The sequence below is a fragment of the Microcaecilia unicolor genome, chromosome 6 (genome assembly GCF_901765095.1).
Source record: "Microcaecilia unicolor chromosome 6, aMicUni1.1, whole genome shotgun sequence".
In the NCBI taxonomy this organism is placed as follows: domain Eukaryota; kingdom Metazoa; phylum Chordata; class Amphibia; order Gymnophiona; family Siphonopidae; genus Microcaecilia; species Microcaecilia unicolor.
In genome coordinates this window covers 36,642,416-36,657,332 of record NC_044036.1, presented here as the reverse complement: position 1 = coordinate 36,657,332, position 14,917 = coordinate 36,642,416, and the positions used below count along the sequence as shown (strand labels likewise).

The 14,917-nt window shown below is 45.5% G+C and overlaps 1 protein-coding gene across 4 annotated transcripts in view; it reads left to right on the top strand.

The window, feature by feature from the left end:
• The window catches only part of LOC115472691 (FRAS1-related extracellular matrix protein 1-like), a 215,467-nt gene that overhangs the window by 90,616 nt on the left and 109,934 nt on the right, over nucleotides 1-14,917 (top strand). For all 4 annotated transcript variants that reach the window (XM_030207049.1, XM_030207047.1, XM_030207048.1 and 1 more), the window contains 2 exons: nucleotides 6,228-6,453; nucleotides 12,070-12,214. In XM_030207049.1, coding sequence (XP_030062909.1) covers nucleotides 6,228-6,453; nucleotides 12,070-12,214 — 371 coding nt within the window. The remainder of the gene's footprint in view (nucleotides 1-6,227; nucleotides 6,454-12,069; nucleotides 12,215-14,917) is intronic.

Sequence of the window (14,917 nt, the reverse complement as noted above, 5' to 3'; positions counted from 1 at the left end):
TTTTTTTTTATTAACAGAGCACCTAAACATATGTAAGGTTTAAAATATATGAATTAAAACAGAAATAACATCCGCCAAGTTCATTTTTGTTTCCACAGAAACATATTTCAAGTCATATCATGCAGTGTCATTTAAAATGCTAACCTATCTGGTTAGCTCCAACTTGTGTGTTTAAAAAATGCCCTTATTGAATTGGGTCCTTGCAGTTCATGTTCTGAAGAGTGTAAAAGCTGCAGTCTGCACCGTGTGATGAAAACAGGAACACTGCTTACATTACCAGGTCTGCTCTTGTATCATCAGAGTGAGGGCATAAGGTTTCATAGGAAAGGATCGTGTTGATTATTGTTTCATTTGAATGATTTATAGCATAAAGGGGTAATCACCCTTTCCTGGGGTTTAATTTCTAAGGGCCCCTTTTACCTAGCTGCGGCAAAAGGGGGCCAGCGCTGGCATCGGTAAGTGTTTTATACGTACACCGAGGCCCCCTTTTACCGTAGCTGGTAAAAGGGAAGTCTCGCTTTCTGACAGGAAATGGCTGGGCAGCAAGTAATCACTTGCCGCGTGGCCATTTCGAGGGGGAGCCCGTACTGCCACCCGTTGAGGTGGCGGTAAGGGCACGCGCATTAACCTGGCGGTAACCGGGCAGCTTGCGGCACTGTCCAATTACCGCCAGGTACACTCCGGTGCTACAAAAATGAATATTCTCAATGGAGAGGGGTAGTTAGTGGGGTCCCTCAGGGGTCTGTGCTGGGACCGCTGCTTTTTAATATATTTATCAATGACCTAGAGATGGGAGTAACTAGCGAGGTAATTAAATTCGCAGATGACACAAAGTTATTCAGGGTCGTCAAGTCGCTGGAGGACTGTGAAAAATTACAGGAGGACCTCGCAAGACTAGGAAATTGGGCTTCCAAATGGCAGATGAAGTTCAGTGTTGACAAGTGCAAAGTGATGCATGTGGGAAAGAGGAACCCGAATTACAGCTATGTCATGCAAGGTTCCATGTTAGGAGTTACAGACCTAGAAAGGGATCTGGGAGTCATCGTGGATAAGACGTTGAAAACTTCTGTTCGGTGTGCTGCGGCGGCTAAGAAGGCGCACAGAATGTTGAGTATTATTAGGAAAGGGATAGAAAACAAACACGAGGATGTTATAATGCCGTTGTATCGCTCCATGGTGAGACCGCACCTCGAGTATTGTGTTCAGTTCTGGTCGCCGCACCTCAAAAAAGATATAAAGGAATTGGAGAAGGTGCAGAGAAGGGTGACGAAAATGGTAAAAAGGATGGGAGGACTTCCCTATGAGGAAAGGCTAAGACGGTTAGGGCTCTTCAGCTTGGAGAAGATGCGGCTGAGGGGTGATATGATAGGAGTCTACAAGATAATGAGTGGAATGGAGCGGACAGATGTGAAGCGTTTGTTTACACATTCTAACAATAATAGAACCAGGGGACATAAGATGAAGCTAGAATGTGGTAGATTTAAAACAAATAGGAGAAAGGTTTTCTTTACTCAGCGCGTAGTTAGACTCTGGAACTCGCTGCCGGAGAATGTAGTGACAGCAGTTGGCCTTGTTGAGTTTAAAGGGGGTTTGGACAGATTCCTGAAGGAAAAGTCCATTGAACATTATTAATTACAATTTTTGTTTTGTTTTTGGGTTTTTGCCAGTTTCTTGAGGCCTGGATTGGCCACTGTCAGAGACTGGATGCCGGGCTTGATGGACCCTTGGTCTTTTCCCAGTATGGCAGTGCTTATGTACTTATGTACTAGCACCAGAAGGATGGTGCGCTAGGGGTGGGAAGTACCGCCGGGCAGCTGTGGTAGCTCAGCGATACGTCCTGTATAGTGAGCGGTAAGCCCGCATTGGGCATACCGCCGCTTAGTTAAAGGGGACCTAAACCACATTTTAGTTCCTTTTAATATTGTGAACTAGGGAGTGGTTATGGTTTATGGTTTTGTTGCTTAAACCTAAGTGGCTCACACATTGCACATACATATAATCATAAAATATAACCAAAAAGTAAACAAGAACTAAAAACCACAAAATCATTCAAGGTCAATGACATAACATAAGATTGCCTGTTCATATTTTCCTTAGTGCTGGACTGGACTGGACAAATGTCATGCACCCTCCTGTCTTAATGCCTGAGTTTGATTATATATTTTAAGTACCATGGAAAGAGCTTGAAGTTGCTCAACACAAACAAATTTACAAGAATTAAATTTGTTTGTTTGAGAAAGACTGCCCTCTGCCCAGCTAAAAGGACGCATGATTTCCATAGTGGGCACAACTTTAGCATTCCTGAGGGAATGTCTGGCTCAAGGGAGGAAAACAGCACCACTGTGATATTTTCAAAACCATGCTTGCTGTTTTTACCCAGTTCCCTAACTTGACCACTCATACAAATAGGTAAAAAAAAAAAAATACAGGAATGATTTTAGCTCTAGTTGTAGCTAATATTCAAGAGAAATTACTTGGGCATTTCTGTTTGGAAATGTGTGAAAAGTGCCACCCTATCGGAATAGTTATAGAAGGGATTTGAATGCAGAAAAGCATTTTATCCTCTTAAGTAGGATATGGGGGTATAGAGTGTGAAACATAGGCTCACAGAATCATAGAGGGGAATTGTATAACAATGCATTGCATATTTAGCTGCCCAGAATGCATGTAAATGACCACAATGCCAATATTCTATGCAATGGTACGTAGTTTGAAGGTGAACATAGAAATGGGCGGAGTCTGGTTGGAGCATGGGGCAGGGTGCACAGTTCCATGCATAAATGATAGAATAGCCTAATTTCCATGCATTTTTTGACACTCTAGATATGAGCATTTATAGCAGCTCTGTGCCTAATGTAAGTTCTCACAGCTAAACATTATGGGCTAGATGCCATATATCATGCCTAAAAATGTGGTGCCGAAATGAAATTTGCCTAAGCATCTAATATAATCGCACCTCCAACGTTCTGAAGCTGACTCCATGGCAGTGAAGCCATGTAGTGTTCGTAATCGCCCCACCCTCGAGGGAACCCTGTATAATAATGCTTAGCGCCAATTCCCACCCCCAACTCTGGCCATCAGACTTAAGCTTGCTGAAACCTGGTGTAAATCCCAGCTCCCAAGTTGGTGCTGAGGCCCATTATTAGATAACACTGTGCCCAATTTTTCAGAATGCCCCTCCCAATGCCACGCCCCTTTTGGTTTAAATGCTATATTTAGGTGCCCAGCGTTATAGAATAGCGCACAGCCAGATGTGTCTGCAGATCCTAATTGGTAGCATTTAACATCTATAATTGGTTGTTGCTATCCAATTTATTTATTTATTTGTTGCATTTGTATCCCACATTTTCCCACCTATTTGCAGGCTCAATGTGGCTTACAATAGTACCCTAGAGGCGTTCGCCAATTCCGGTATAAACAGTTACACAGTGATGTTATGGTAAAATAGGGTTCATGTGGAACAAACAAACATATTAGGGAATTATATAGAGGAAGAGTTACATTATGTCCATTACGTTCTTTGGTTTTGTCGTGTTGCTGGGTTCAGGTATTCAAGTAGGGTCGGTAGGGTATGCCTCTTTGAACAGGCAAAGATTTTAGTGATTTCCGGAAGTTTAGGTGGTTATACGTTGTTTTCATGGCTTTTGGTAGTGTGTTCCAAAGTTGTGTGCTTATGTAGGAAAAGCTGGATGCATGAGTTGATTTGTATTTGAGTCCTTTGCAGCTTGGGAAGTGGAGGTTTAGATATGTTCGTGTTGATCCGGTTGTATTTCTGATTGGTAGGTCAATGAGGTCTGTCATGTATCCCGGGGCCTCGCCGTAGATAATCTTATGAACCAGAGTGCAGATTTTGAAAGCAATACGTTCTTTGATTGGGAGCCAGTGCAATTATTGATGAGTAACAGCTCATTGGCCAATCTGGGTGCATATATGGGATTCCTGGCCAAATTTCCGTGACACATTACCTTGCATAGCTCATCAAGGCCACAACCACAGACTCATTGGCATACCATGCACAGAAGCCTGCAGTCTGTCTCATTCTGGTTAAAGTCAGCCAACATTTCCCATCCTGTCCACCAGAGCCGGTACCGAACTGGTTAGCAGCAGAAAGGCTGCCCTAACTTTAGCCGCTGAGCTTATTGGGCGCTAGTCTGAATATCGTGGGCATCTACACGGTTAGAGCATGCTAATTTTTAGCTTGCACTAAAAACGCTAGTGTGCCTTTGTGAACGGGGCCCTTGATTTATAAAGCACACTGGACTTGTGCTTGGATGACAGAAGAGGGAATCCCATTATTTCTTTACTGCTGAGCATTTGGTCAAACCTTTTAAGTATTTTTTAAAACAAGATACTTGATGCTACCTGCTTAAAAGTATCAGGGACCTATCCATGTTTCCAGTAAGAAGAAAATTTGCCTACAGCTATGGTTTTAAAGAGCTAGACTGATTTGGATTTAAAATTTTATTAGGTGATATTCCGTCCACAGCGGTCAGCGTTTTTTTAAATACTGACTGCCACTGGTATTTTATATATTGTTGCTGCATATTTGGGGATTGGATGAGGCCAGTACTTATCTAGATAGCAGCGATATTCAGATCGGTACCTGAATAACGTTAAGATAGGCTTTTTCTTGTCCAAGCTTTATTTCAGTACTTATCCAGAGAGTGGACTGAAAATTGCCACTAACCGGGTAATTCCAGGTTACATGCAGACTCTGCTCCCGGACCACCTTGGCACCAGCTAGAAAGCACTGAGGCAATCTAAGCAGATGTTCAGCAGCAGAAGCAGGTTGAGTGCCACCAAATACTTAGGCAGGACCTAGTCAGCATGAATTATGACGTAGGAGCCGGTCCTACCCGGTTAACTCACATTGAATATCAACCTTTTAGATTTTATTATTTTAACTTTCCAAATCTAACCTCACAAAGAGTTGCATATGGGTGCGGTAGGTAATTCCTATTTAAGGGCTAGATTTACTGAAAGACGTTATTTTGCATTGTTTACCAGAAGTCCGTTTTATGGAATGGAACTTACTTAACATATGGTAGAATGCTTTTGTTAATCTAGCCCTACGTTTAGCACCTGAGGTAATGGAGGATTAATGGCTTACTCAAGCAGGGCTGGCTCAAAGGACCATGGCACCTTGACCCAACTTTTGGCTTGGCATTCTCCCGTTGACGCCCCTCCCTCCCATTGGCATACCCTTCCCGGCCTACCTTTAAAGGCAGTTTTCCCCTCCTTTAATACTGACAGCAATTCACCTAACACTACCCGTATCAGCCCCTGTGGAAACAGGAAGTTATGTCAAAGAAGGGGGCAGGGTGCAGCAGAAAAAAAGATGCCAGGGCTGATGTGGGTAGCCTAACACTGTGTCTGGGAGGGGAAAAACTGCCCTTTTTTTTTTTTACATTTGTACCCCGCACTTTCCCACTCATGGCAGGCTCAATGCGGCAGGCAATGGAGGGTTAAGTGACTTGTCCAGAGTCACAAGGAGCTGCCTGCGCCAGGATTTGAACTCAGTTCCTCAGGACCAAAGTCCACCACCCTAACCACTAGGCCACTCCCCCACTCTTTAAAGATGGGGGAGGGGAGGAAAGGTGGCCTCAGACAGAGGGAGGAAGGGATTTGATGGCTCATCTTTTTTTTCCCTGCACATGCAATGCCATCAGGTAATCTCTGGGCCAGCTTAAGCTATAGGGCCAATGACATCACAAGTTCAGGCGTTTGGTGCCCTTTATCTCTGGCACCCTTGGCCAGAGCCTCACCTGGTCTATAGGTTAAACCAGCCCTGTTCTAAAAGTGTCCGTGGAAATTTGGGATTGGAACACTGGTTTCCTTGGTTCTCACCCTCCTGCTGTAGCCACTAGGCTTTACATCTTGCATTAATAGCTGTGAATTTAATGAAGCCTGTACATTTTTTTTCTCAAACTCCAGAAGTGAAAATACATTAGTTTTGTAATAAATCAAACTAGATGTTAGTACTGTAGCTTTGGGTACAAATTCTATCTTGCTTGATAAGTACATAAGTTCATAAGTGTTGCCATACTGGGACAGACCGAAGGTCCATCAAGCCCAGCATCCTGTTTCTGACAGTAACCAATCCAGATTACAAGTACCTGGCAAGATCCCCAAACAGTAAAATAACATCACTGTACATGGCAAATTCCTCTCATTCATTTTTACCAATGGGATGTACACCAGCTCACCTGCCCTTTCTCTCTCTGCAGGTAATGGAAGGTGACGTGTGTGAGATGGGCCCATGGGTTCTGAATGCTGAGGATCTGGATATTCCCCAAAACACCCTGAGTTTCTCTGTCATTAGCTCTCCATCCCATGGGGTGATATTAAATGGAATTTATGGCAAGGATGTCACGCAGTATAAGCAGATGAAATCTGCAGCTCTTCACCGTGACCTACAGATCTACAGGTTTACCCTAGATGAACTGAAACAAGGTTTGAAGAATGGCTTTTTTTTTAATGATTTTTTTTTTGTAAACCTGGGAATTACATACTTTAAACTTAAAATCCAAAAGCTAGTGCTATAGAGCAAATAATATCGAAACTATGTAAAAAATGCTCTCCCTACTACGTTATAGACAAAGGTCTTCAACCTTATAATCAATTAATTCCATTTAAACAACAGAAACCTCAAGAGTCTAGGGTGCCTTCGGAGATGGTCTACCCCTTAGCAGACTCATCGTCATAGATTTCAGTATAACCTCCGAACCCAACCACAGTGTAAAAATACTCCCTACTGGAGAAAAAACAGTGTAGCAAAAAAACCGGAGGACTTATTCTATTTTAAAAAATGAAGTCCAAAGTCAATAATCTACGATGATGAGTCTGCTAAGGGGTAGACCATCTCTGTAGGCACCCTAGACTCGAGGTTTCCGTTGTTTAAATTGAATTAATTGATTATAATGTTGATGTCTTTTGTCTTTAATATAGTAGGGAGAGCATTTTTTTACATAGTTTTTATACTTTAAACTTATAATACAACACTTGGCTTCAGGGCCGTGCCAACACGGTAAGCGAGGTAAGCATGGCAGGAGGGCGCCTTCCTCTGGGGGGCGCCCCGCCGCACCATGCTTACCTCGCCCTCTTCTTCCCAGATCCTTTTCCTTTTTTTTTTTGTGTTTAAATTTACCTCTGTCCGGCGGCAGCGTAGCGTTAGTGAGAAGGAGGCGGCGCTCCCTCGCCCCAACGTGTCAGTCTTCCCTTCGCTCAGTTCCGCCTTCTTCTGACATCAGAAATGACGTGAGAAGAAGGCGGGAACTGAGCGAAGGGAAGACTGACACGTCGGGGCGGGGGAGCGCCGCCTCCTTCTCACTAACGCTACGCTGCCGCCGGACAGAGGTAAATTTAAACAAAAAGAAAAGGATCTGGGGAGAAGAGGGCGGGTAGTGTAGCGATCGTTTTCGGGGGGGGGGAGGCGGGCGTAGGGCCAACTGCAGGGGGGCGCCGGAGACCCTAGGCACGGCCCTGCTTGGCTTTCTTGTGTGCATAGCTTCTCAAACCAGCACTGGTGAAAGAAATATCCTGACAAGAGCCTGTAAATTTATCTCATGCATATCATTACAGATATCCTGAAAATCTGACTAGCTATGGGGGTCAGCAGAGCAGTTTTGGAAACAAATCCTCTATAGTCCTGCCATAGCGCCAGTTCTGTTAATTGCTTCTTACTTTTCGCTGCACCATGTGGATTATCTGCTTTTCTTTCAGAACAAAGTTGTCTCTCTGGACTTTTAAGGTTAACGTACATATGGCTTAGAATGATTACAGCCCTTCTGCTTCACAAAGAGCGGGGTAGGATGTTTTGTCTTTCACCAAATGAGACTCTGAAAAACACAAGGATGTGTGATTTTCAAATTCTGGCTTCCTGTTAGGAAGCTTCATTTTGATTGTTGTCTGAGCTCTGCATGTCCTCTGCTGGAAACACCACTTCACTGCAACAAAATGGATAAATCACTAGTAAATGGGCCTTTGAGAAAATAGGGTGTATATGTGATCTCATTCACAGTTTGAACTTTATTGAAATAAAGAAATATATATATATATATGAATTAAGGGCCCAGTATTCAAAGGATTTATGCTGTTAAGTTTGAGAGTTAAGCTCTTAATTGGCTTCTTTGAAAATGTATTTATTATTACTTTTAAGATTTATTTTACCACCTTTTTGAAGCATTTCACTCAAGGGGGAGGTTCAGTGCCTAAAATTATACTCAACATTTTACTTAACTCCTAAATTTAGGAGCATAAAAAGGAGGTAGAAAGAGGGGTGGATTTAGGGTGGGGTTAAAAGTTAGGAGCTTAGCACTGATTTTCAGCACTAGGCTCATAAATTAAGCACATAAATTTAGGCAAATTAATTTGTAAGGATAACTTTAAGCTCCTAAATTAAGATGAATTTTCAACTAAAAACAGGCTTCTAAGTTTGGCTGAAAATAGTACACAATAGGAGTGGGCAGAACTCGGGCCGGGTATTCAATGCCGGCCCATGTCCAGGCACTAGGGTTACCATATTTGCCCTGACAAAAAGATGACACCAATAGCCATGCCCCCTCCCCACCCCCACACCCTCTGTCATGCCCTTTCCCCACCCCCACACCACAAAGTCACCTTGACTTGACCTCCCAAAAGAAAGCTATTCCTTTCTATATATTTCTCTCCCCCAAAATCTTTTTCCAGCCTCCCTCCACCCACCTTTTTTTACAGCTCCCTCACCTCGCCTACCCTCTACCCGCTGCCTGCTCACTGTCGACGCTGCTTCAAAATGGCTGCCAACACTTCAAGCGGTGACCTCTCAAGATTTCTGGAAGTCTCACGAGGTCACCGATTGAAGTCTCGGCAGCCATTTTGAAGCGGCACCGATATCAAGCAAGAGACTTGTCCTCTTTTTGAGGACACTGTGAGACATCCAATTCCAGCCTGCCTGTTTGTCCGCAAACCTAGACAAACAGACAGGATGGAAAAACCTGCCCGGACATCCCAAAGTGTCCTCAAAAAAAGGACATGTCCAGGTAAAACTGGACTTAACCCTACCAGGCACCAACATTGAATATCTGAGGCCATGCCAGCATGTGCTGGCCTTTGGGTCATATTTGGGCTCTAACTGAATATCAGCTGGGACACACTTAAGGGAAGCAGGTGTCCTCAGCACCTCCAAGTCCCCCCCTACCTTCCCCAATCTAGATCACCCCTCTCTCCAATCACCAATGGTAGCAAGCTCCCGACCGAGATACCCCCTCCCCTCTGTAGGCTCCATTAGGGCTACCTTGTATATTCCTTCTGGTCTAGGGGTTTCTATTGGCAGGAATGATGCCCACTTGCTTCTGTCCATCATGGTATTGGTTTCAAAATGGCCACTGCAACCTCTAGCAGCTGCCTCATGGTACTAGCTAAAGGTCGTGGCAGCCATTTTGAGGCTGGAGCCACAACATGCAGGAAGTGTGGGCATCACTGCTGGCTGTAGGATCCTCTCTACTACCAGGAATATACAAGGTAGGTCGGGGGGCACCTATGGGGGTGGTGCAGGGTAGGGGGGGCTTGGTCCAGGGCTTCCTATTGTTGGGGGTGGGAGAAAGGGAAGATCCGGATTGGGGGAGGGAGGGGTGCCAAAAACCCTGATGCCACTACCCAGAAGTTAATTGCACACTGGCCGCCAGCGCCCAATGAGCTTAGCGGCTAAAGTTAGGGCAGCCTTTCTGCTGCTAACCGTTTCGATACTGGCTCTGGTGAATAGAATGGGAAATGTTGGGTGACTTTAACCAGATTGAGACAGACTGCAGACCTTTGTGTCCGGTATGCCAATGAATCTGTGGCTGTGGCCTTGATGAGCTATGCAAGGTAAGGTGTCACGGAAATTTGGCCAGGAGTCTCATTTCTTGTCTCTATTACTTATCACTGTAGCTAAGGTTTCTGTCTGTCGCCAAAGATTTTTTATATGGTAGGACTCACGGGGACTGGAACGTAAAAGTTGGGGGAAAGTAGTAGCTGAGAGAGTGCTCTTTAGGCTGCCACTGCTGATTGATGATGTGCCCATATCTACCACCCCTTTGCCTCTGGGTGATGGTGGGTATGAGCATAAGCCAGAAGTAAGTTTATTCAAGTAAATCATTATGCTGCACTGGATAGTTCCTGTCATCTATGTGTCACAGAAAATACCTAGCATGTAAAGCATCCTTCTTGGTGTGAATGGTTTCAGTCTATCTTGGGCAAGTCACTTAACTCTCCATTGCCCCAAGTACAAAACTTAGATTGTGGAGCCCTCTAGCGACAGAGAAAGTACCTATATATAATATGTACAGTGCTGCGTATATCTTGTAGCGCTATAGAAATGATTAGTAGTAGTAGTACTTAAACCTGCAAGGAAAACCTTTGCAGCGCACCACCAGCACCAAAACTTTCTCTGTGAATCCCCTGTTACTGCCAAAACCCTTCAAATTTTACTTGTACAATTTGGGATGGGAGGAATGATTTTCAGGTGGTCACTAAGAAGATAGAGCTGCTGCTGACAGCCTGAGGAGAGAATCAGAGTGAAGCCCAGCCCATGGGAGTGGGACAAAGAAATTAATAAAAGAGAGTGTTCCTGACTTGGGAACAAAGTAGAAGTTGCCTGAGGATAACCGCCCCAGGTAGAAGAATTGGGAGCGGGCGAGCCTGACTTCTGGCGGGACTTGCATTGCGCTGGTGAATGGACTGGACACTGTTCCAGGATGGGACAGAGAGTAACTAAGGAGATTATGTGAAGATAACTGGGGACTGAAAGGGATCAGTGCAGAGATTACCACATGCTGATTCCTGGCAGCAAATAGAGAAGATTGATAAGTACCTTGTTCTGGTTGCAAACAGAGGAGATGTAAAATAGAGCTGAACTGTGAGTTTGAAAGCCCTGATATCGCGTGGAGACTATATTTTGCGCTGTGCTGACCACCTGAAGAAAAACACCCTGAATTGTACAGACCAAGCTGACAAGTTTATGAATTGTTTTCAAGTTACTGTTAGTCAAGCAAGTTGAAGTTTTCTGCAACTGGGACTGCTAACTAGTCTTTTATATGCAAGAGAATGAAAGAGTGCCCAGAGAGAGAAAGAGAGTACCTTTGGTCTACCTACCAGTGGCGTAGCTACGTGGGGCCAGGGAGGCCTGGGCCCCCATAGATTTGGCCCTGGACCCCCCTGCTGATGACCCACCCAAACCCCCTGTCACCGCCAACCCGCCGTCGCCTGCCTTTGCTGGCGGGGAACCTCAACCCCCGTCAGCCGAGGTCCTGTTCTTCTCGCAAAAGGCTTCCTTCTGTTTCTGGGAGGAAAAGGAGAGAGAGAGCTATGCACCTGAGAGCAATTTCTGAAGTCCACTGCAGTGCCCCCTAGGGTGCCCGGTTGGTGTCCTGGCACATCAGGGGGACCAGTGCACTATGAATGCTGGCTCCTCCCATGACCAAATGACTTGGATTTGGTCATTTCTGAGATGGGCGTCCTCGGTTTCCATTATCGCCGAAAATCAGAAACGACCAGCTCTAGGGACGACCTTCTCTAAGGACGACCTAAATTTCAAGATTTGGATGTCCCCGACCGTATTATCGAAACAAAAGATGGGCGTCCATCTTGTTTCGATAATATGGATTTCCCAGCCCCTGTCTGGGGACGTCCTGCGAGGACGTCCTCAGGAAAACTTTCGACTGTGCCCCTCCACGTGTGTTTGTTTGGGGTGTGTCTTGGGATTATATATTTTTTTAAAGTCATGACCATTTATTAATAGAGAATTAATTTAAATAGATTTTATTTAATTGATACGTAATTCCCAATGTCCGGTTGGTTAACTTACTTTGTAATCCGCTTAGAATATAAGCTTCTTTTGTAATGTAATATGAATTTTTGTTCTATTTAATCAGATTGTTTGGAATCAAGCTGGACACACTGGTGCATAACGTTTCCTTATTAGTGCAAAGAAGGGCCCCTGAATACAAATGTTATTATGTTTTTATTTTTTAAGATGTTTAAATTACAACAGATCTCGAGATCCTGTTGAAACGGTTGAAAGCTCGTGATCTGCTGTTATTTTTCCTGCAGGAACGTTGCCTCTCTACATGCATGACGACACAGAAAACCTTCAGGATAGTTTTGTAATAGAGCTGACAGATGGCAGAAACACAGTTCAGCGGACAGTACATGTCCACATCATGTCAGTCAATGATGAAGGACCCCATATTACCAGGTTAGCCATTTAATTGAAAATTGAGGATGAATGATTTTTAAAAATCTCTGAGTATATATGCACTATGAAATTATATTGTGTGACGAGGCTACAGCCCAGTTGTACAAAATGAAGCAGCAAAACCCTGAACTACATCTCCCAGAATGCATTTCCAGTCCCAGCAGGGGGAGCCCAGGGGATAGGCAAACTGGCCATACACCATCTCTGACCACAAGAGGGAGGGAGAAGGAAGAAGCCCAGTTCCCCTGGACCCGCAATCAGTATATCATGCCTCCCACCTGTAAGAGGGAAGGGTGGGGTGAGAAGCAGGATGAGGATTGGATGGATTGGGTGGAAGAGGGGGTTAATGAGGCTGAGCAAGAGGAAGAAAGTAAAATGGAATGGGAGCTTGAGAGTCCTGAGGAGCACAGCACCTGAAGGTTTGCAAACCTACATTGTTTTGGAATTTATTTTGATTTAAACCCTACTTAAATAGGGAAGCCTGTTTTCTTTTGTGGAATCTGTTTGCCTTGTGGGGGAACCCTGAATGTTGGAAAGTTTGCTGGAGGAATTACAAACCTGTTTGAAACCTGATTATTTTGAGAAACTCTGTTGAATTTGAAAGGCTTGTTTATGAAGGAGGACTGCCTGGTGGGAAGAGGGGAAAGCCCGCTTGGGGGCAAGTACTGTTTGTGTGCTGTTGACTTTGACCAGAAAGGAGGGATTTCAAAAGGACTATTGAATCCCCCTCAGGGAGTGGGGGCAGAGTCTTTCTGTTTAGTGGGCTGATGTACTAAGCAAGGCAGAACCGCCCTGCCGGAGAAGCCCTAACCCAGGGCTCTGGAGTGACCTTTGGTTATTAACCTGACAAACAAAGGAATGTTTTGAAGTATCCCCTGGTGGCAGTTTTGTGAAGATCTGGCTATTCGCGGGAGGCGGCTTCCTCCCCCATACTGGAGCAGCGGGCCCGTTTACAATTGACATAATCATATAGTTGACGAAATAGATACTAATATTGTAGATGATAACTTATCTACGTAGGAAAGCAGATGCTTAGGTCTATGCTTCAAACCTACGCTAGTAATTTAGAAAGACTTGGCAAACATGGAGCCTATTATGAAATGTATACAGAGCCACCAAAGAAGCATGTAAATTTGGCTCCATGTACAACAGTAGAGACCATTTTATACACAAACATGTTCAGTACAAGAGTAGCTTCACTAGCAGGTTGGCATGTTTGAGCGTTGCTAGTTAAATGTGTAACCCCGGTCCCACTGCTCACTCCGATCTCTCCGGCTAGACTCCTCAGCTGCAAGACACCAGGAACTGGGACACACAAAACTGATATTCTGCCTCTGTCGAGCTGTGCCGGTATGTGCATAGCTGTATTTTGTAACCTACATCAGGGGCGTATCTGAACGTCAATGGTAGGAGGGGCCAGAGCCAAGGTGGGGGGGGGCACATTTTAGCCCCCCCCTCCCGCTGAAGACAACGACGACACCACCACCCCACCGCCGCCAACACCACCACCACCTCCAACTACTTTAAACACCCCCTCTCACCGAAGACGATGACGACACCACCAACCGCCCCCCGACGACGACATCACCACCTGGCTCCAACTACTTTGAACCCCCCCCCCCCCTCCCGCAGTCACTCCGCCATCACGCCTCACCTCCCTTTGCTGGCGGGGGACCCCAACCCCCGTCAGCCGAAGTCTCCTTCCTTCCTTCATTTGGGTTTGGTTTCTGACGTCCTGCACATTGTACGTGCGTGCAGGATGTCAGAAACCAAACCCAAACGAAGGAAGGAATGAAGGAGACCGGCTGGCGGGGGTTGGGGTCCCTCGCCAGCAAAGGGAGGTGAAGCGCGACAGCAGAGTGACGGCGGGAGGAGGGGGAGGTTGAGAGGGTTGTCGGTATGGGGGTCCAGGGGCAAATCTACGGGGGCCAGGCCCCTGTGGTTCCATAGCAGATACGCCCATGACCTACATACATGCTTTACCAGTGTCCAGATGCTTCTTTTGAACATGTCATACAGAAGTATGTGCTTGCTTGCCATAGAACCTAGTTGTTTGCTGGAGTAACTTTGTAAGATGCATTTTACACACATGGAAAGGCCTATATAAAATTGTCCTAATAGCACACACTTATGCTACTCCTTCGATGTCTAGGTGGCAGATTTTGTAAACCCGCATCTTAGGAAGCAGGTTGAGCTGAGCTCTCAAACTCAAAGCTTTTGGCTAAAGGAGTTAATTTTGAAAGCCAAAGTGATGAGCACAATTTCTCTGTCAATCACTCCTCCAAACCTCAGGTCAAAATGATAGGGTTGCTGGGATTTATGCATGGCTTGCAGGGGGATATGTGTATTGTTATTCTGAAATATGGGCAGTGGCATATCTACTCAAGGTGCATGTGTTGTGTATGCACCCCCTGTCAGACCGAGCTCCCCTCCCTCCCTCTCCCGTGCTTTAAAATCATTTCTACTCCAGTCTTTTCCTGGGCAGCGGCACTCATAGGCTGCCTGCAGCCTGTACTGGGACGTTGGACGTCATACTCATAGAAACAGAAGCCTACCCTTGCAGATCAGCAAGGCGGCCGCGCCAGAGAAGAGGACTTCAGCCAGCAAAGGTACCCGATGGCGGGGGAGGGTTAGCGGCGGGGGGGGGGGGGGGTCGAAGGAGTTGGCAGCGGGGGGGGGGGGGCAGGGCCAAATCTACGGGGG